Here is a 21,282-nt window from a genome sequence, read left to right on the forward strand (position 1 = left end):
ACCACTTAAGCCCCGGGGGATTTGGCTGCTCAAAGACCAGGCCCTATTTTGCGATTCGGCACTGCGGGACTTTAACGGACAATTGCGCGGTCGTGCGACGCTGTACCTAAATGAAGTTGACGTCCTTTTTTTCCCACAAGCAGAGCTTTCTTTTGGTGGTATATGATCACCTGTGCGATTTTTATTTTTTGCGCTATAAACAAAAAAAGAGCGACAATTTTGAAAAAATAACTATATTTTTCACATTTTTTATATGAAATTCCCCCAAAAAAATGTAAAAGTCAAAATTTTTTAACATTTTAGGCCAATTTGTTTTCTGCTACATTTTTGGTTAAAAAAAATCGCAATAAGCGTATTTTGATTGGTTTGCGCAAAAGTTATTGCGTTTACTAACTACGGGAAAGATTTATGTAATTTTTGTTTATTTTTTTTTTTAACTAGCAATGGCGGCGATCTGTGATTTTTTTTTTTGTGGGACTGTGACATTGCGGTGGACAGATCAGACCCTTAACTGACATTTTTGACACTTTTGGGGGTACCAGTGACATTACTACAGTAATCAGTGCTATAAATATGCACTGTTACTGTCAAAATGACGTGTTTCTAACTGTGGGGGGGCCTGGCTAATGATGTAACCACAGAGACATATGATCCTACATAGCAGGATCATATAGTCTCTGCCTTTACATCAGGGAGAATGATAGACGGATGTGTTTACATCGGAGCCACCGGTCACACACGCGGGGATGCCCGTGAACGAGCGGGGTCACCAACTACAAGAAACCTCTTACCTCTGTGCTTGCCAACAAGGTTTTCTCCACTAAGTAATGTTTTTTCATGGGGAACAAATACTTATTTTACTCACTGACTCACTTTGTATCATGTGTTTTTTCTGGATTTTTGGTTGGTATTCTGTCTCTATTCTTTACCATACACCTTTGATAAAAAATTATAGACCCTTTATTTCTTTGTAAGTGGGCAAACTTAGAAAATCTGCAGGCGATCAAATATATATATATATATATATATATATATATATATATATATATATATATATATATATGTATGTAGCACACTCCAAGGCAGGTGCTAGGAAAATGCATATGTGGCCCTGTCTGCTTATCAGGGGGGCCTGAATTGTTAGCTAGCTGTCCCATGTTTTCACGTGTGTCTATTGAGTCTAGGGAGTCTCCCCACTGTGTCCAATGAGGGATCTTGTTGGTCAGTGGAGGAAATCTAGCCAATGGCACACCAGGGTTTATGACTGTCTCAGTGGGTGGGGTCTACCACAATGCACCCTGGGATTGGATATAAATCTGTGGGGAGCATGTGACAGAGTGTCTTTTGGTAGGAGAATCAGTCCCAGGAGGAGGTGACGGCTGTCTCTCCTTCTGTCAGAGAGTGAAGGTGGTCCAGGTGGTTAGCCTAAGGGGACCAAAGATTGAGCTGTGCTACAGAGAGGGATCCAGAGTGTTGCTGACCAAGTGGAGCTGCTGGGCAGAAGTCTTCAGGAAGAACAGTATTGTGAGTACTCAAGATCTGCCTAGGGGTCTGCCTAGGAAAGGGGACTACTCCAGAAGGTCAAGGGGATCCAGGAGCCAGCTAACCAGTAGTATTGGCAGTGAAAGGGGGTGCCAAGTGTTCAAAGCCCTGAAGATAGGGAAGTGAAAGAGGGCGCCAGTGTGGGCCCTGAAGTGTTCGGCAGTGCAGTAAAGGTCCAGTGTGGGCCCTGAAGTGTTCGGCAGTGCAGTAAAGGTGTACAAGTAGCTACCTCAGGCGAGAGTACCTCAGGGAGTTAAAAAAGGACTTCCCCCCAGTAGAAAGGGAAGTTACAGCATCAAGTCAGCGTTAACCGGCATCTTGCCAGCGCTAACCGGAATCAAGCCAGCGCTAATCAGCATCAAGCAGCATTTATCCAGAGTCCCCGTCAAGTTGTGCATAGTTCAGTCGCAAGAGTATCCCACTCATCCCTTCTCCCATCCAAGTTGCCAAATAAACCTAAACATCCAAAGATACTGGACTGGTTCTTGTCTCAGTGCTCACACTTTGAGAAACATGCTCAAAGGTACTTTTGTTGCACCCTGTAACCCAGGGGGACCCACAGCCAGCACCTATGCTGGGAATTCTGCTATTTATATATATATATATATATATATATATATATATATATATACACAGGTCCCTCTCAAAAAATTAGCATATTGTGATAAAGTTCATTATTTTCTGTAATGTACTGATAAACATTAGACTTTCATATATTTTAGATTCATTACACACAACTGAAGTAGTGCAAGCCTTTTATTGTTTTAATATTGATGATTTTGGCATACAGCTCATGAAAACCCCAAATTCCTATCTCAAAAAATTAGCATATTTCATCCGACCAATAAAAGAAAAGTGTTTTTAATACAAAAAATGTCAACCTTCAAAAAATTATGTTCAGTTATGCACTCAATACTTGGTCGGGAATCCTTTTGCAGAAATGACTGCTTCAATGTGGCGTGGCATGGAGGACATCTGCCTGTGGCACTGCTGAGGTGTTATGGAGGCCCAGGATGCTTCGATAGCGGCCTTGAGCTCATCCAGAGTGTTGGGTCTTGCGTCTCTCAACTTTCTCTTCACAACATCCCACAGATTCTCTATGGGGTTCAGGTCAGGAGAGTTGGCAGGCCAATTGAGCACAGTAATACCATGGTCAGTAAACCATTTACCAGTGGTTTTGGCACTGTGAGCAGGTGCCAGGTCGTGCTGAAAAATGAAATCTTCATCTCCATAAAGCTTTTCAGCAGATGGAAGCATGAAGTGCTCCAAAATCTCCTGATAGCTAGCTGCATTGACCCTGCCCTTGATAAAAAACAGTGGACCAACACCAGCAGGTGACATGGCACCCCAGACCATCACTGACTGTGGGTACTCGACACTGGACTTCAGGCATTTTGGCATTTCCCTCTCCCCAGTCTTCCTCAGGGTCCGGTCACCTCTTCTCGTTGTGCAGCGTTTTCTGCCACACTTTTTCCTTCCCACAGACTTCCCACCGAGGTGCCTTAATACAGCACTCTGGGAACAGCCTATTCGTTCAGAAATTTCTTTCTGTGTCTTACCCTCTTGCTTAAGGGTGTCAATGATGGCCTTCTGGACAGCAGTCAGGTCGGCAGTCTTACCCATGATTGCGGTTTTGAGTAATGAACCAGGCTGGGAGTTTTTAAAAGCTTCAGGAATCTTTTCCAGGTGTTTAGAGTTAATTAGTTGATTCAGATGATTAGGTTAATAGCTCGTTTAGAGAACCTTTTCATGATATGCTAATTTTTTGAGATAGGAATTTGGGGTTTTCATGAGCTTGCACTACTTCAGTTGTGTGTAATAAATCTAAAATATATGAAAGTCTAATGTTTATCAGTACATTACAGAAAATAATGAACTTAATCACAATATGCTAATTTTTTGAGAGGGACCTGTATATATAATAAGTGTATATATATGTAATAAGTGTATGAATATAGGGTATAGTATAATAGAGCAGTATAAACAGCAAGTGATGGCAATAATCATGTACTGAATACAATTCTGCTTATGTTTTTTAATGAGACAGGTACTCAATCTTACAAAGCGGTACATACAAAGGCACCAGGAATTAGTTGTTCCCCTACTGATGAAATACACTTATGAATGGCTTAGGACAGGAACCCCCATCTACAGGCCTGTCTGGTGGCTCAGCCCAGAAGACCCAGTGGCTTTCGCAACAGATGATGAGTTTCTTATTGGAGATGAGGTAAGGAAAGGATGAAAGCAGAAACAGAAAAAAGATATTATGAAAATGCAATAAACAATAAGAAAAATACAATGCAGTAAATAAAAAACAACCTAAACAGGATATGGAAACTGGCATTGCTAAGGTTAATGTGAAAATACTAATTGGCTCTCTGTGGTTTCAATACTTTTTAAGAGACTCAAAGTATGAAAGCCAATGCATCAGCATGACAGCCAGGTAAGTAGTATTTTTAGAAGGAAATGCCAGTATTGGCAGCCTTTTGCTTCCTTGGTTATCAAAAAACATGTAAACAGACAATTCCAACACTCATGCACCATCCCCATTTGGCCACCAGTGGCATAACTATTGCCATGAAAGCCTACTTGGTTCCATTGGGGCCTGAGGGTGGATGGGGCCCATTATGGGAGCTGAAGAGGCAATCTGAAAATCTGTATGCATGTGAAAATAACACTTACCCATTACTGTATTATTAAGAATTGCAGCAGTTGCTGTTGACACTTATCCTGTGACTTTTCCAATCAAGGAAAGATGACATCAGACATACAGTGGGAGACTTCAAAACCGTTCTCTAGTCACAAATCCCCTTTGCAGGCTGCATAGTAAGGAAAATGTGTTTAGCAGTCTTAGTATCCGAAAAGAATTGAGCGCTTTAATTTCTAAAGCCTAGTACACACGCAGCGAATTTCCGCCGACCGGTCGTCCATCTTTTGTCCAGAGTTGTGTTTTGTTGGTTGGAATGTGCCTAGACTGCACACAAATTTTCCCGCATGACAAAATTCTACTTCAGAAGTGATGTCATGTGTTGGTTTGCTTTCTTTTGTGTTCTTTCTTCTCTGAGCATGTCCAGTCTTGCTCATAAAATTTTTCCCTGTCGAAATCTGTACTGACTGCACGAAAATCGGCCGTGTTTTGACGGAGGACAAAAATTTTATAGCCTGCACACCAGAATTTTTTTGGCTGAAAAGTCGGTTGTCGGAAGCATCATACTAACAAGCCGAAAATCGGCAGATGTGCCGTCGGACGAAAATTCCCGGCCGAATTTCGACGCGTGTGTACGAGGCTTTAGCCTTTGTTTCTAATTTTTAGGGACTCATTAAGGACTGGAATAATACCACTGGATTGGCGTACGGCCAATGTGGTGCTTATATTTAAAAAGGGATCAAAGTCTTTGCCAAGTAACTACTGTATAGACCTGTTAGTTTAACTTCTATAGTCGGGAAGATATTGGAAGAGTTTAATAAAAGACCACATAGATGAGTTCTTGCTGGAAAAAAATATTTTAAGCAACAGACAGCATGGATTCATGAAAGACAGAAGTTGTCAAACAAACCTGATTTCTTTTTTATGAGGAGGTAAGTAAAACCTTGGACAGAGGGGTGGCTGTGGACGTAGTATACTTGGATTTTGCAAAAGCGTTTGACACAGTTCCCCAAACACGGCTAATGTGTAAGGTAAAGTCTACTGGCTTGGAAAGATCGGTTTGTAATTGGATAGGAAATTGGCTAAAAGATAGAATTCAGAGAGTAGTGGTTAGTGATTCTTACTCTGAATGGTCTAAGGTTATCAGTGGTGTACCCTAAAGTTCAGTGTTGGGACCCTTACTTTTTAATATCTTTATAAATGATATAGGGTCCGGGATTAAAAGTAGCATTTCAGTCTTTGCAGATGACACCAAGCTTTGCAGTGGAATAACTTACTTACAGGATGTTTCCAACTCACAAGCTTGATAAATGTAAAGTTATGAACTTGGGGGAACTAAGAATATGCATGCATCATACATACTAGGTGGAGTAGAACTGGGGGAATCCATAGCGGAGAAGGATCTGGGTGTTCTGGTAGATCATAAGCTTAATAATAGCATGCAATGCCAAGCTGCAGTTTCCAAAGCAAGCAAAGTCCTTTCTTGTATTAACAGAGTCATTGCCTCCAGAGAGCGAGATATAATTTTGCCCCTGTACAGATATTAAGACCTCATCTGGAATATTCAGTTCAGTTTTGGGCACCAGTTCTTAAAAAGGATATCAGGGAACTGGAGAAAGTGTAGAGAAGTGCAAACAAAATGATAAGAGGCATGGAGGAGCTCAGCTATGAGAAAAGATTAGAGGAACTGAATTTATTTTCTCTTGAGAAGAGGAGATTAAGGGGGGATATGATCAACATGTATAAATACATAAGGGGTCCATATAGTGAACTTGGTGTTGAGTTGTTCACTTTAAGGTCAACACGAAGGACAAGGGGGCACTCTTTACGTCTAAAGGAACACAGATTTCATCTCCAAATACGGAAGGGTTTCTTCACTGTAAGAGCTGTGAAAATGTGGAATAGATTCCCTCCAGAGGTGGTTCTGACTAGCTCACTAGATTGCTTTAAAAAAGGCCTGGATTCTTTCCTAGGTGTACATAATATAAATGGGTACTAAATTTTTTTTTTAGGTAAAGTTGATCCAGGGAATATCCGATTGCCTCTCGGGGGATCAGGAAGTAATTTTTTTCCCCTGCTGTAGCAAATTGGATCATGCTTTGCTGGGTTTTTTCGCCTTCCTCTGGATCAACTGCGGGTATTTTCTGAAAGCACACCAAAAACAAAGGACATAATAAAAGTCAATGGCAAAGTGCAACTCGTACCAAAACTGTGGGTACACTGCACTGCAATGGCCCTGCAGCAAAAGCGCAGCAGGGGCAGTGTGAAAGTGCCCTAAGACAGTAATTTAGATCACCTGCAGCCAGCAACCATAGACCTCCCAGCAACAAAATATCCCTACTAGCAACAATAAATCCACCCCAGCAACAATAGATCCACCCCAGCAACAACAGACCCCCCCCCCCAGCAACATAAAATTCCCTGCCAGCAACAATGTGCACCCCAGAAACAATAGAGCCTTCCCAGCAACAATAGATCTTCACCAACAACAATATATGCATCCTAGCAACAACAGCGCCTCCCCAGCAACAATATACCTCACAACAACATACAATTCCCCACCAACAACAATATATCCACCCCAGCAACAATGGAGCCTCCCCAGCAGCAATAAAACTCCCAGCAACAATTGATCCCCCACCAGCAACAATAGGTCCAGCCCAGCAACAATAGATCCCCCAGCAGCCCCCATCAATGGACTCTCCGGCAACCAGCAACAACAGACTGCATGCCACTGCTTTCCTGCTGAAAAAGAGTGATTGTGTGCATGACTACTAACAATTATTTCCTGCCAGTGTCATTATTTCCGTAACACTGCATATTTTTAGCACTGATTACTGTAGTAATGTCACTGGTCCCCCCAAAAGTGTCAAAAATGTCAGTTTAGGGGTCCGATCTGTCCACCGCAATGTCGAAGATCGCCGCCATTACAAGTAAAATAAATAAATAAAAATGACAAATCTTTCCCCTAGTTTGTAGTTGCAATAACTTTTGCGCAAACAGATCAAAATACGCTTATTGGGATTTTTTTTACCAGAAATATGTAGCAGAAAACAAATTGGACTAAAAGGATGAAAAATTTAGATTTTTACATTTTTTTTGGTAATGTTATATAGCAGAATGTGAAAAAAAATTTTTTTCCAGAATGGTCGCTCTTTTTTTGTTTATAGCGCAAAAAATAAAAATCGCACAGGTGATCAAATACTACCAAAAGAAAGCTCTATTTGTGGGGGAAAAAGGATATTTTATTTGGGTAAAGTGTCGCACGACTGCACAATTGTCCATTAAAGTAACGCAGTGCCGAATTGCAAAATATAGTCTGGTCATTAAGGGGGCAAATCCTTCCGGTCCAGAACTGGTTAATACCACTTTAAGTGCTGGTTTACACTTGTGTGATGCCAGACATCGCATGTGATTCACACCACATTGCTGCCCAGATCACATGCGATGTCTGTGCGATGTGATTTCAGCCATATAAACTATAAGGCTGAAATCGCATTGCATTTGCACCAAAATTGTGCAGGTCCCTATTTTTGGTTTGCACTGGAATTGGATTGCATGGGTGTTCACACCTATGCGATATGATTCCTGCACCATTTCACAGTTTGTACTGCGATATTTGAACCAATCTGGGGGGTGTCATTAACCTTACATTGACACCCCCAGCGTTTCGCAAATCTCAGTGTGAACCATTGTGCAATTCTGGTGCGATGCGGGAACCGGCACTGAATCGCAGGGTTTCCTGCTTCGCACCAGTGTGAATCGGGACTAAATGGATAAAGTTAATAAACAAATTCTGTGATACATCAATGTATAGGTAGATGATGGAAAGGATTAACATTAACAGAAAGGGGTAAAGCTGTTTCCAGTGCTGGCAAAGACAGAGAGGGGAGTGACAGGGAGAGAAAGGGGACGGGGGAAGGGGGGAGTTCAGGGAGACAGAGGGGGGGAGTTCAGGGAGACAGAGGGGGGGGTTCAGGGAGACAGAGAGGGGGGGGGGGTTCAGGGAGACAGAGGGGGGGGTGTTCAGGGAGACGGGGGAGGGGAGGTCAGGGAGACAGAGGGGGGAGGGGAGGTCAGGGAGAAAGAGGGGGGAGGGGAGGTCAGGGAGACAGAGGTGGGAGGGGAGGTCAGGGAGACAGAGGGGGGAGGGGTGGTCAGGGAGACCGAGGGGGGAGGGGAGGTCAGGGAGACAGAGGGGGGGGGGAGTTCAGGGAGACAGAGGGGGGGGGGAGTTCAGGAAGACAGAGGGGGGGAGTTCAGGGAGATGGGGGAAGTTCAGGGAGACAGAGGGGAGGGGAGTTCAGGGAGATGGGGGGAGAGAGGGGAGACAGGGGGGGCAAGGAGAGAGGGGAGAGCAAGGTCTGGGGGGTCTGGTCAGTGAAAGTGATTACTCAATTGGAATGATCCAGCGGGCTCCATGGCTCATTCATTCAGCAGCTTTTCAGTGTGATTGTCGGCTCGGCTGCTTCTTTTTAATCTTCCCGCACACCTTTCCTTCACAGACGGAGCATACAGGAGGGCGAGAAGAGATGTGTGTGAAGCCCAGGGTAGGCTGCAGGCATACTGGAGTGGATGGAGCAGAGAGAGATACAGACAGGTCACACAAACTGTGACCAGTCTGTCTTTCACTGATCATAGAGGTGCAGCACCGGCCGCCTCTGTTCTCACACATCTCAGACTGTCAGGGACTCGAAGGGAGACCCCAATGACAGCCAGGTCAGTTTTTGAGTATTGCAGAGCCGCGAACGGCCGGCGCTTACACGCTCAGTGATAGTATAGAGACCAGAGCGGCTGCACAGCACAGGCGGTGGCGGGACTGGGAGAGGGAGAGACTAAGAAGGGGAAACCAGCGGCTAGGCTCCCTAGGCGGCAGTGCGCCCTAGGCGACTGCCTAAATTGCCTAGTGGTAGCACTGGCCCTGCTCTACATCTGTCTCCAGGTAATGACCCGGCTTGTCTTGACTACTCCTGAACTCCTCCTGCATTGAACCCAGCTTGTCCCTGACCTTGCTTCTGCCTGTGCCCATTACTGCTACTCTGCTAATTTGTAACTGACCTGGCCTGTACCGTGACTTTGCTCCTCCTTCCGCATCTGTACCTGATTTGTCTGCCTGTGTATGACCCGGCTCGTCTGACCCATCTATGTTCTGGTCATTTCTGGATTTCCAGGCTGCTAGCATCTGTCAGTTACCCGCTGGTGTCTGTTCTCCATCTGTATGCTACCTGTCTGCAGTTCACCTACTTGTTGCCTCCAGTGCCAGCTTGTTCCTGTTTACTGTTCATTGGCTGCTACCTGGCATCTCTGCTTGCTGACCACCATCTGCTGCTTGACCGGGAGATCCTGTCCAGCCCTGCAGCTAGCAAGGCCATCAGGCACTAATGCCACTCTGCACTCCTGCCGCTACCTGTCTACTCTATCAGGAGCCCTGGGTCAGAGGTGTTCCTCTTGAATCAGGCTCTTCTACCAGGTGCATGACAACTTGCTAGCTGTGGGTGTGGAAGGGGTGGGACCACTGAAAATTTACACAGGGCAGGGAAATTTACACAGGGTTGGCAGGGAAATTAAAGTGTTTCTAAAGCCTAAACATGTTTTACCTTAACGCATTCCGTCCATTGAAGTATTGCTGTCTTACGTCCAGGCCACTTTTTGCGATTCGGCACTGTGCAAATTTATCGGACAATTGTGACGCCGTACCCAAACAAAATTTACGTCCCTTTTTTCCCACAAACAGAGCTTTCTTTTGGTGGTATTTTATCACCTGTGCGATCTTTACTTTTTGCGCTATAAACAAAAAAAGAGCGTAAATTTTGAAAAAATAACAATATTTTTCACATTTTTTTTATACAAAATTCCCCCCAAAAAAAATGTAAAAATCTAAATTTTTTTAAATTTTTGGCCAATTTGTTTTCTGCTACCTATGTTTGGTAAAAAAAATCACAATAAGCGTATTTTGATTGGTTTGCGCAAAAGTTATTGCGTTTACTAACTAAGGGAAAGATTTCTGTCATTTTTGGTGTTTTTTTTTTAACGAGTAATGGCGGCGATCTGCGATTTTTTTTTGCGGGACTGCGACATTGCGGCGGACAGATCGGACCCTTGACTGACATTTTTGACACTTTTGGGGGTACCAGTGACATTACTACAGTAAACAGTGCTATAAATATGCACTGTTACTGTAAAAATGACACTGGCAGGGAAGGGGTTAATTTTATTGGAGAGGGAGGGGTTAATGTATGCCTGGTGCTTACTAACATGTGTGGGGGGATGTGACTGAGTGACACAAGGACAGATCGCATGTTCAGCTACGCTGAACCCTGCAATCTGTCACTGTCTGTCACTTAGGAGATCCGCCTGCTTTGTTTACACAAGCGGGTGGATCTCCAAACTCGATTCCCCGACGATCGGGTAAGAGCGGCGGCGATCGCCGCCACTCCTCCCCTGGCCCGACTCCCGCTGTTGATGAATACAGCGGGAGCGAGCCTACGGTGGCGCGCGAGCGTTGCCCACAAGGGGAGGAGTCCAGCGACATAGGTCTACGTCGCTGGACGATAACTAACCACTTTGCCGCAGTAGAGCTCGAGTGAGCGGTCGGCAAGTGGTTAAAGACTTGTTTTTTTGTTTAAAAATAACAAACCTGTTACTTACCTGCTCTGTGCAGTGGTTTTGCACAGAGCAGCCCAGATCCTCCTCTCCTTGGGTCCTTCCCAGCTCTCCTGGTCCCTCCCTCCAGCCTAGTCCCCCCACAGCAAGCAGCTTGCTATGGGGGAACCCATGCCAAGCAGCTGCTCTGTGTGTCCATTGGCCGTGCCCCCTCTCCCACCTCATTGGCTTACTGACTTTGATTGACAGCTGTGGGAGCCAATGGCACCCACTGCTATCTCAGCCAATGAAGAGGGGAAGTCCCCGGACTTTGTAGCTCACCTGCAACATCGCTGGATTGCGATGGGGCTCAGGTATGTATAGGGGGGGGACTAAGGCACACATAAGGTTTTTTTATCTTAATGCATAGAATGCATTAAGATACAAAACCTTCTGCCTTTTAGAACCACATTAAGGTAAAAATTGTTTAGGCATAGGTATCCCCCCTCACCCCCTTTTTACTTGTCTCCATAGAAAGTGGCTTCTTATAAAGGCGCTCACTGGGAAGGAGGAGCCAAGATCGCCGGCGGAGGATCCAAGAAGAGGAAGTTCAGGGTCCCTCTGTGCAATTTCATTGCACAGAGCAGGTAAGTATAAACCTGTTTTTTTTTTTTTTTTTGTTTTTTGTTTTTTTTTAGTTTTCATTTACAATCTGTCCCGACCTGGAGATGGGAGCCTGACGTGCAGGGGAAGGCGATCTCTTACCCCTGATAACAGGAGGCACAGCAGCCTGGAGTGGCACGAGTGCCTAGAAGTTCAGATGGTGAAGGGTGCAGATGTGAGGTCCGTGCGTACTTGGATGCAGACTGATTGTGACGCAGACAGCAGGTACTTGGCAGACTGACTGGTCACAGGCAGCAGATGCTTAGCAGGCTGGCAGATCACAGGCAGCAGACAATTGGCAAGCGGACAGGAAGCAGACAGCAGGAATAAGGAGGGCCGGTTACACAGTAGGGTTAGGTAAGCCGGTTCGGTAACTAGCAGGCACGTCAGGAACAGAGCAGAAGGCAGCAGAGTAGTCAGGTTCAGGCTGGAGTTGGCAACAGCAGACAGCAGGATAAAGCGGAGACGTTGTCGAAGAGCAAGCCAGGGGTCGGTTCAGGCAGAGTACAAGCGCGGTGAGACGGATCGGGCCAGCAATAGAGTTCAACACCGGAAACAGGAAGCAGGAAGCTGTAGACCATAAGGCAAGGTCCTAGTGCAGCAGAGGTGTTTATATAGGCCATTTGGCCCCACTTAGTGGTGGGCGTGGAAAGTGAACAGGAATTCTCTGTCCATAGGTTTGGCTAAATAGGCTTTCTCTGTTGATTAACAAACACTCTCCGTCTGCACATAACTATGAGCCTGGGCTTACTTCTTCTTCCTTACACAATCGCTTTAATGTTAAAAAATTTTGCCCTATTCTAACAAACCTCTGAGGGCTTCACAGAACAGCGGTATTTATATTTAAACTAAATTACACGCAAGTGGACTCTATTTAATAATTAGGTGACTTCTGAAGACAATTGGTTCCACTAGAGTTTAGATAGGGGTATCAGAGTAAAGGGGGCTGAATATAAATGCACGTCACTCTTTTTATTTGTAAAAATGTTTGAAAACCATTTATCATTTTCCTTCCACTTCACAATTATGTGCCACTTTGTGTTGGTCTATCACATAAAATCCCAATAAAATACATTTGGAGTGTGGAAAATTTCAAGGGGTATAAATACTTTTTCAGGGCACTGTTAATGTATGGACAATTTGGAATGTATATTTGTGCAGAAAAAACCTTACGTTATGGCTCATTTATCCAAACTGTTCTATAAATTCTACTATAATGGCATGAACTGTGACCATAAAAAGGCCAGTTTTCATAACAAATGAGAATAGTAAAGGCATTATTTGAGATAATGAGCCTGTGTTATTGTTAACAAGCAGTATTAACCATGCTATAAACAATACGTAAAGAGGGGAATAATGACTGTCTGTGTTCCAAAGTGTCTGTGTTCCAAAAACTGAGTGTAATCATTTCTAGAAATGTGCGTTCGTTCATTAAGTTAATAATTTTGTTTCATCCTATTCGTTATGTTAGAATGATTGATTTTTGGAATTTGTTTGTTATATTCAGATTCATTTCAGATATTCATTGTGTTCAAATGTTTTAAAAAAAAATGTATTTGAATTTGAAATGGAAACATATTGCAATAAATACAGTTAGGAATAAAAGTAAAATAAGATTTTAGATGATTCCTACTTAGGCTGATTTATAGAATAGAATAGAATAAAACAGAATAGAATAAAATAAAAGAATAGAATAGAATATCAAATCAGGGGTGGCAGAGCTGGAGCATGCGCCCTCCCCCAGCTGCCAGGGAAGGGACGGCTCCAGGAAGAAGGGGGGCTGTAACTCAGGAAAGGTTAGAAAGGTTGTGGTAGTTGGGGACTCAATTATCAAGAGGACAGAGAGGGCAATCTGTAAAAAAGATCTCTTGAACCGAACAGTATGTTGTTTACCGGGCGCCCGAGTTCGGCACATCGCAGATCTGGCAGACAGATTGATGTGGGGGGCTGGGGATGACCCAGCGGTCATGGTGCACGTGGGCACTAATGACAAAGTTAAAGGTAGGTGGAGGATCCTTAAGAACGATTTCAGGGACTTAGGTAATAGATTGAGGAAAAGGACCTCCAAGGTGGTTTTCTCTGAAATACTGCCTGTACCTCGAGCCACACAAGAGAGGCAGAAGGAGATTAGGGAACTTAACAAGTGGCTGAGGAATTGGTGTAGGAAGGAGGGGTTTGGGTTCCTGGAGAACTGGGCTGACTTCTCAGTCGGCTACCAGCTCTTTAGTAAGGATGGGCTGCACCTTAATGGGGACGGTACAGCTCTTTTGGGGAGAAAGATGGCCACCAAGTTGGAGGGGCTTTTAAACTAGGAGACGGGGGGGAGGGCTCAGAAGTAGAATCAGTCAGGAGGGAGCAAAGGACTGAAGCCAGTTGTAGGGTCAGCAGCGACAGTAGGTCCACAACGCCAATCGGTAGGTCTGTGCGGGAAAACCTCAGACCAAACAGGAATAAACATAACCACCAATTGCGCTCAACTTCCGTAAAACTAAGAGGGGTATATGCTAATGCCAGGAGCCTAGCTAATAAAATGGATGAGTTGGAAATGTTAGTACATGAGGATGACATAGACCTTGTGGGAATAACAGAGACTTGGTTTGACCCCTCACATGACTGGCTGGCCAATATCCAAGGGTATTCGGTGTACCGGAAGGACAGGGTAGGAAAAAGAGGGGGAGGGGTATGTCTCTATGTCAAGAACAATATAAAGGTGATAGAAAGGAGTGACATTACGGATGGGATGAGCATGGAGTTAGAATCTGTGTGGGTTGAACTCCATAGGGAAGGAGAAAAGGGGAAAGTAATTGTGGGGGTTTGCTATAGGCCACCTAACCAAGGGGAGGAGGTAGAGCTGGAATTTTTAGCACTAATGAGTAAAGTGGCAAAATTGGGATCAGTCATCATATTGGGGGACTTCAATTATCCTGACATTGACTGGGAAGAGGGGACTGCACACTCACAGAAGGCCCGCCTATTCACAGAAACCTTACTGGATAATTACATGTCACAGTTGGTGGATTCTCCGACTAGAGAAAATGCAGTCCTGGATCTATTGATCACTAATGACCCAGACATAATCTCGGAGGTAGTAGTTCAGGACAACCTGGGCTCTAGCGATCACAGGATGATCACATTTAGTATAAATAACAATATAACAAGGCAAGTGGGGAACATAAGAACCCTAAACTTCAGAAGGGCAAACTTTCCAAAATTGTACTCATTGATGGAAAGGGTAAACTGGGACCAAACCCTGGGATCCCTGACCACAGAGGAAAAATGGGAATGCTTTAGGAACATATTAGGCAAAGGCATCTTGCAGTGCATTCCTATGGGAAATAAATTTAGAAGAGACAAAGCCAAACCTGGCTGGCTAAACCGTAACGTTAAAAAACGTATTAGGGAAAAAAAAATGGCCTTCAAGAAATATAAATCAGAGGGCACTGTATTGGCTTTCGAGCTATACAAGGAGGCAAATAAGAAAAGTAAACACGAAATCAAAATGGCTAAAATCAACTTTGAGAGACAAATAGCGGAGGATAGTAAAAAAAACCCAAAGAAATTCTTTAAATATATCAACAGCAAAAAAACTAGGGCAGAGCATATTGCACACATAATTAGCGATGATGGGGGGATGGTTACAGAGGACACTGAAAAAGCAACCGTGCTGAATGCTTTTTTCTCGTCAGTCTTTACACAGGAAACGGAGGGGTACACTGACCATGACTGTATGGTTAGTAGTAATACACAGGATTTGCCACTATGGCTAACAGAGGGTGAAATCAGGGAAAGGCTGGATAAACTTAACACAAACAAATCACCAGGCCCGGATGGCGTACATCCGAGAGTACTCAAGGAACTCAGTAAGGTTATATCTAGACCACTGTTCCTGATCTTTGCTGACAGTATTAGGACAGGAGATGTACCAGGGGATTGGAAGAAAGCTAACGTGATTCCGATATTCAAAAAGGGCCAGAGGCATATCCCGGGAAATTATAGGCCTGTCAGTTTGACATCAATAGTATGTAAACTTCTGGAGGGGATGATAAGGGACTATATCGTAGAGTTTGCTAAAGACAACAACATCATCAGCAGTAATCAGCACGGGTTTACAAATGGGCGTTCTTGTCAAACCAATCTCTTAGCATTCTACGAGGAGGTGAGCTGTGAGCTAGATAGGGGGAGACCAGTGGATGTGGTGTACTTGGATTTCGCTAAGGCGTTTGATACAGTTCCCCACAAGCGCTTAATTTATAAAATAAGGTCTGCAGGTATCGAAAGCAGGGTTTGCTCTTGGATACGGAATTGGCTTAAAGGGCGTGTCCAAAGGGTGGTAATAAACAGCGCATACTCAGACTGGTCTGAGGTTGTAAGCGGGGTGCCCCAGGGCTCAGTCCTGGGACCAACCTTGTTCAATTTATTCATAAACAGCATTGAGGACGGGATCAGTAGTGCGTTATCAGTTTTTGCAGATGACACAAAATTGGCCAGGGCAATAACTGCACAGCATGAAGCAGATATCCTACAGAATGACCTGGACAAAATTACAGAGTGGGCAACGACATGGCAAATGAGGTTTAACGTGGAGAAGTGTAAGGTTTTGCACTTGGGGACTAAAAACATAAAAACACAATACACGTTAGGAGGGGAACCCTTGGGGGAATCAAAAATGGAGAAGGATCTGGGAGTCTTGGTTGATGATAGATTAGGCAACAGCATGCAATGTCAAGCGGCAGCTGCCAAAGCCAGCAGAATATTAGCATGCATAAAGAAAGGGATGTATTCCAGAGATAAGACTATAATCCTTCCACTTTATAAAACTCTGGTCCGACCGCATCTGGAGTATTCTGTCCAGTTCTGGTCGCCAGTCCTCAGGAGGGATGTGTTGGAGCTGGAGAGAGTCCAGAGAAGGGCAACTAAACTAATTAGGGGATTGGAGGACCTTGACTATGAAGAGCGTCTGCAATCGCTCGATTTATTCTCCCTGGAGAAGAGACGTCTGAGGGGGGACATGATAGCAATTTATAAATATCTTAATGGGGATCCCAGCTTAGAAAAAAAGCTGTTCATTCGAAGGGATTGCATGAGGACTCGAGGGCATACAATGCGATTAGAGGAGAAGCGTTTTAACCACAGGCAACGTGGGGGGTTCTTTACTGTTAGGGCTACAAGATTGTGGAATTCTCTACCACAAGAGGTGGTTTCTGCGGGTAGTATGGTGGCTTTCAAAAGACTCTTAGACTTACATCTCAAGGATCAGAACATTCAGGGGTATGTGAGATGAGTACAGCCACACACACCTACACAGGTTGAACTGGATGGACTATTGTCTTTATTCAACCTCACCTACTATGTAACTATGTAACTATGTAATATAAAAGAAAAGAAAATAATAGATAAACAGAATAGAATATGTTCTATTCTTTTTTTTTATTCCATTCTTTTCTATTTTATTTTCTGTTCTAATCTTTTATGTTTAATTCAGTTTTATTCTATTCTTTTTTATTCTATTCTACTCAATTATTTTATATTCTATAAAGCAGCACAAGTAGCATTCATCGTCTTTATTTCACTTTTTCTGCATAGACAAACATATGTCCACGAGATTTTTAGCAGGTAGCAAATACTGAATATGCTCAGTGAATTTGAAAAGAGCCAGAAGAAAAGGGTCTGTAAGTACTTCTCTACCTTTGGCATTAAAATAAAAAGTCAGTGGCTCTTTGGTAGTAAAATTGAAAAGAAATGGTAGCTTTCATTGCAATACTCACCTCCTGTCTAGTGCTGTCCCATAAAGACTCACCACTGTCTGATCCAGTGCCAGTCCTGTTGTAGGTTACATCACACCCAGCATCATGAAACCCACTTCCTATGTCCCCACACGGTCTTAAGTAGAATATTCCCATCTCTCGTGTTTGGCTGGAAACGTGTGTGCAGTAGCAACTACCTGCTGGGAACCAGAGTCAACACAAATCAAAACATATTTACTAACACACCATGGATCTTCCAAATAGCATCCAAACATCTATTAGGCCCCATGCACACGGGGCGTTAGAAAAAACGTACGTCAAAGTTAGTTCTGACGCCAGAAAAAGCAGCTGTAAAAACGTGCTTTCAGTAGCTTTTTCCATTGGCGTTATTGCACGTTTTGCCACGTTGCTTTTAGCAGCGTTTTTTTTTCTTCCATTCAAAATCAATGGTTCCCTATGGGAGCCTATTGATTTGAATGGAGGTCGCACCGCAACACCGCAAGTCGGATCCGACTTGCGGGGCGACTTGCGCTGTGAGAATCTTGAGGGGGAACTCCACGCCAAAATGGGAAAAAAACGGCGTGGGGGTCCCCCCCAGGGTTCCAAACCAGGCCCTTCGGGTCTGTTATGGAATTTGAGGGTAGCCCCATGCCGAAAAAACGGCATGGGGTCCCCCCCAAAATCCATACCAAACCCTTATCCGAGCATGCAGCCCGGCAGGCCAGGAAAGGGGAGGGGACGAGCGAGCGGCCCCACCCCCCCTGGACCACACCAGGCCACATGCCCTCAACATGGGGGGGTGTTGGTGCTTTGGGGCAGGGGGAGCTCTGCACCCCCCACCTCAAAGCACCTTGCCCCCATGTTGATGAGGACAAGGGCCTCATCCCCACAACCCTGGCCGGTGGTTGTGGGGGTCTGCGGGCAGGGGGCTCATCGGAATCTGGAAGCCCCCTTTAACAAGGGGGCACCCCAGATCCCGGACCCCCTCCCTATGTGAATGGGTATGGGGTACACTGTAACCCTACCGATTCACCCCATAAAAGGCAGTGTATGGAAATAACGACAAGAGACGTTTTGGAAAGTTTATTAAAAATCTTCATCCGACTCTTCTTGTCTTCTCCTCTCCGGGGTCTTCTGCTCTTTTGCTGTCCGCCCTTCTTGTCTTCTCCTCTCCGGGGTCTTCTGCTCTTTTGCTGTCCCCCTCTTCTTGTGTTCTTGTCTCCGGGGTCTTCTGCTGTCCCCTCTTCTGCTGTCCTCTCTTCTTTTCTTCTCCTCTCCGGTCTTCTGCTCTTTTGCTGTCGGCTGTCGGCTGTCTTCTTCCTCCGGTCCTCCTCCGACGACGTCTCCGCTGATTATGCCTATCTCCGGTCTCTTCAGCTTATTATATAGCCATTAGGGGCGTGGCCCCGATGACGTCATCTGGAGGCCCCGCCCCCTCATGTCACATATGACGTCATCGGGGCCACGCCCCTAATGGCTATATAATAAGCTGAAGAGACCGGAGATAGGCATAATCAGCGGAGACGTCGTCGGAGGAGGACCGGAGGAAGAAGACAGCCGACAGCCGACAGCAAAAGAGCAGAAGACCGGAGAGGAGAAGAAAAGAAGAGAGGACAGCAGAAGAGGGGACAGCAGAAGACCCCGGAGACAAGAACACAAGAAGAGGGGGACAGCAAAAGAGCAGAAGACCCCGGAGAGGAGAAGACAAGAAGGGCGGACAGCAAAAGAGCAGAAGACCCCGGAGAAGACCCCGGAGAGGAGAAGACAAGAAGGGTGGACAGCAAAAGAGCAGAAGACCCCGGAGAAGACCCCGGAGAGGAGAAGACAAGAAGGGCGGACAGCAAAAGAGCAGAAGACCCCGGAGAAGACCCCGGAGAGGAGAAGACAAGAAGAGTCGGATGAAGATTTTTAATAAACTTTTCAAAACGTCTCTTGTCGTTATTTCCATACACTGCCTTTTATGGGGTGAATGGGTAGGGGTACAGTGTACCCCATACCCATTCACATAGGGAGGGGGTCCGGGATCTGGGGTGCCCCCTTGTTAAAGGGGGCTTCCAGATTCCGATGAGCCCCCTGCCCGCAGACCCCCACAACCACCGGCCAGGGTTGTGGGGATGAGGCCCTTGTCCTCATCAACATGGGGGCAAGGTGCTTTGAGGTGGGGGGTGCAGAGCTCCCCCTGCCCCAAAGCACCAACACCCCCCCATGTTGAGGGCATGTGGCCTGGTGTGGTCCAGGGGGGGTGGGGCCGCTCGCTCGTCCCCTCCCCTTTCCTGGCCTGCCGGGCTGCATGCTCGGTTAAGGGTCTGGTATGGATTTTGGGGGGGACCCCACGCCGTTTTTTCGGCATGGGGCTACCCTCAAATTCCATAACAGACCCGAAGGGCCTGGTTTGGAACCCTGGGGGGGACCCCACGCCGTTTTTTTCCCATTTTGGCGTGGCGTTCCCCCTCAAGATTCCCACAGCGCAAGTCACCCCGCAAGTCGGATCCGACTTGCGGTGTTGCGGTGCGACCTCCATTCAAATCAATAGGATCCCATAGGGAACCATTGATTTTGAATGGAAGAAAAAAAAACGTATAACGTGGCTTAACGCACGTTAAGCAACGTTATAGCAAAGTTATTCAGCTTTTAGCAGCGTCAGGCGTTTTTAACGCTGTAACGCTGGTCCTCAGAACGCGCAGGTGGTGGGTTCTTGTTGCAGCCTAAAAACGCCTAAGCCACTTACAGCTCAAAAACGTCTGAGTGTGCATGAGGCCATAGAATAACATGGAGGGGCGTTTTTAGGCTGCAGAAAGAAAACGCCTGACGCTGCTTACAGCGGCGTTAAAAACGTCCCGTGTGCATGGGGCCTTAAAGCGATTACACTACAACAGTAAATTGCAACTATTTAAGGCCATGCAGGACCCCTTTATCAGGCATGTCAAAAGGCTCTGCTGGGCCCCGGTATTTTGAAAAATTACTGCTGTGATGGGATTGCTTTAATTCATTTTTGGACACTATTTTGAAGACCCATTGTGTGCTGGCAATATACACTATATTATTAGCAAACGTTTTGGGTGGAGGAATTTGACTGGCCTGCACCTCAACCCGATAGAACACCTTTGGGATGAATTTGAGTAGGGACTGCGAGCCAGGCCTTCTCGTCCAACATCAGTGCCTGACCACACAAATGCCCTTCTGGAAGAATGGTCAAACATTCCCATAGACACACTCCTAAACCTTCTGTACAGCCTTCCCAGAAGAGTTGAAGCTGTTACAGCTGCAAAGGGTGGGTCAACTCCATATTGAACCCTACGGACTAGGATGCCATAATAGTTCATGTGCGTGTTAACCTCCCTGGCGGTATGATTATGTCAGGAATTACATACCAAAAGCGGTACAATTGTTTTCATGGAAATTTGGTGTTATGTATTATAGGCCTACAATTCTTAGTAATTACTGACTTAAACCTGACCAAAACAAGACTCTAGTAGACATCCCAGATGTGATAAATTTGAAACACAAACGCATGAATTATAATCGAATCAATAATATTATTTTATTATTTAATATATAATATATATAATAAAATTATATTATTGATTAGATTATAATTCATGCATTATATATTATATATAGATATATGTGTGTATATATATATATATATATATATATATATATATATATTTATATATATATATATATATAATATATAACGCATAAATTATAATTGAATCAATAATATAATTTTATATATATATGTGTGTGTGTGTGCATATATATATATATATATATATATATATATATATGCGCATATATATATATATATATATGCGCATATATATATATATATATATATATATATGCATATATATATATATATATATGCATATATGCATGCATATATATATATATATATATATATATATATATATATATATATATATATATATATATATGTATAATATAAAATGTGTTTTGTGTAACGTTTTTTTTTTTTTTTTTTGAATTTCCCTCCCTAGTTCCGCTCCCATGCAGCATTGCTGCTGCAGGGAACGGAACTAGGAAGTGATCAGACCGACGGAGGGACGGAGGAGCGGCGGGACTCTCGGCTGGCGATCT

General features: G+C 44.6%; 1 protein-coding gene across 1 annotated transcript in view; it reads left to right on the forward strand.

Moving 5' to 3' along the window:
- The window catches only part of LOC309565332 (SITS-binding protein-like), a gene marked incomplete at its 3' end in the record, with an annotated part of 109,111 nt that overhangs the window by 82,847 nt on the left and 4,982 nt on the right, over nucleotides 1–21,282 (forward strand). Inside the window, exon 9 of the mRNA XM_082270246.1 lies at nucleotides 3,590–3,769. Within this exon, the coding sequence (XP_082126372.1) occupies nucleotides 3,590–3,769 (180 nt within the window). The remainder of the gene's footprint in view (nucleotides 1–3,589; nucleotides 3,770–21,282) is intronic.

This window comes from Pelophylax lessonae, assembly GCF_965119305.1.
Source record: "Pelophylax lessonae genome assembly, chromosome: 10".
Classification (NCBI taxonomy): domain Eukaryota; kingdom Metazoa; phylum Chordata; class Amphibia; order Anura; family Ranidae; genus Pelophylax; species Pelophylax lessonae.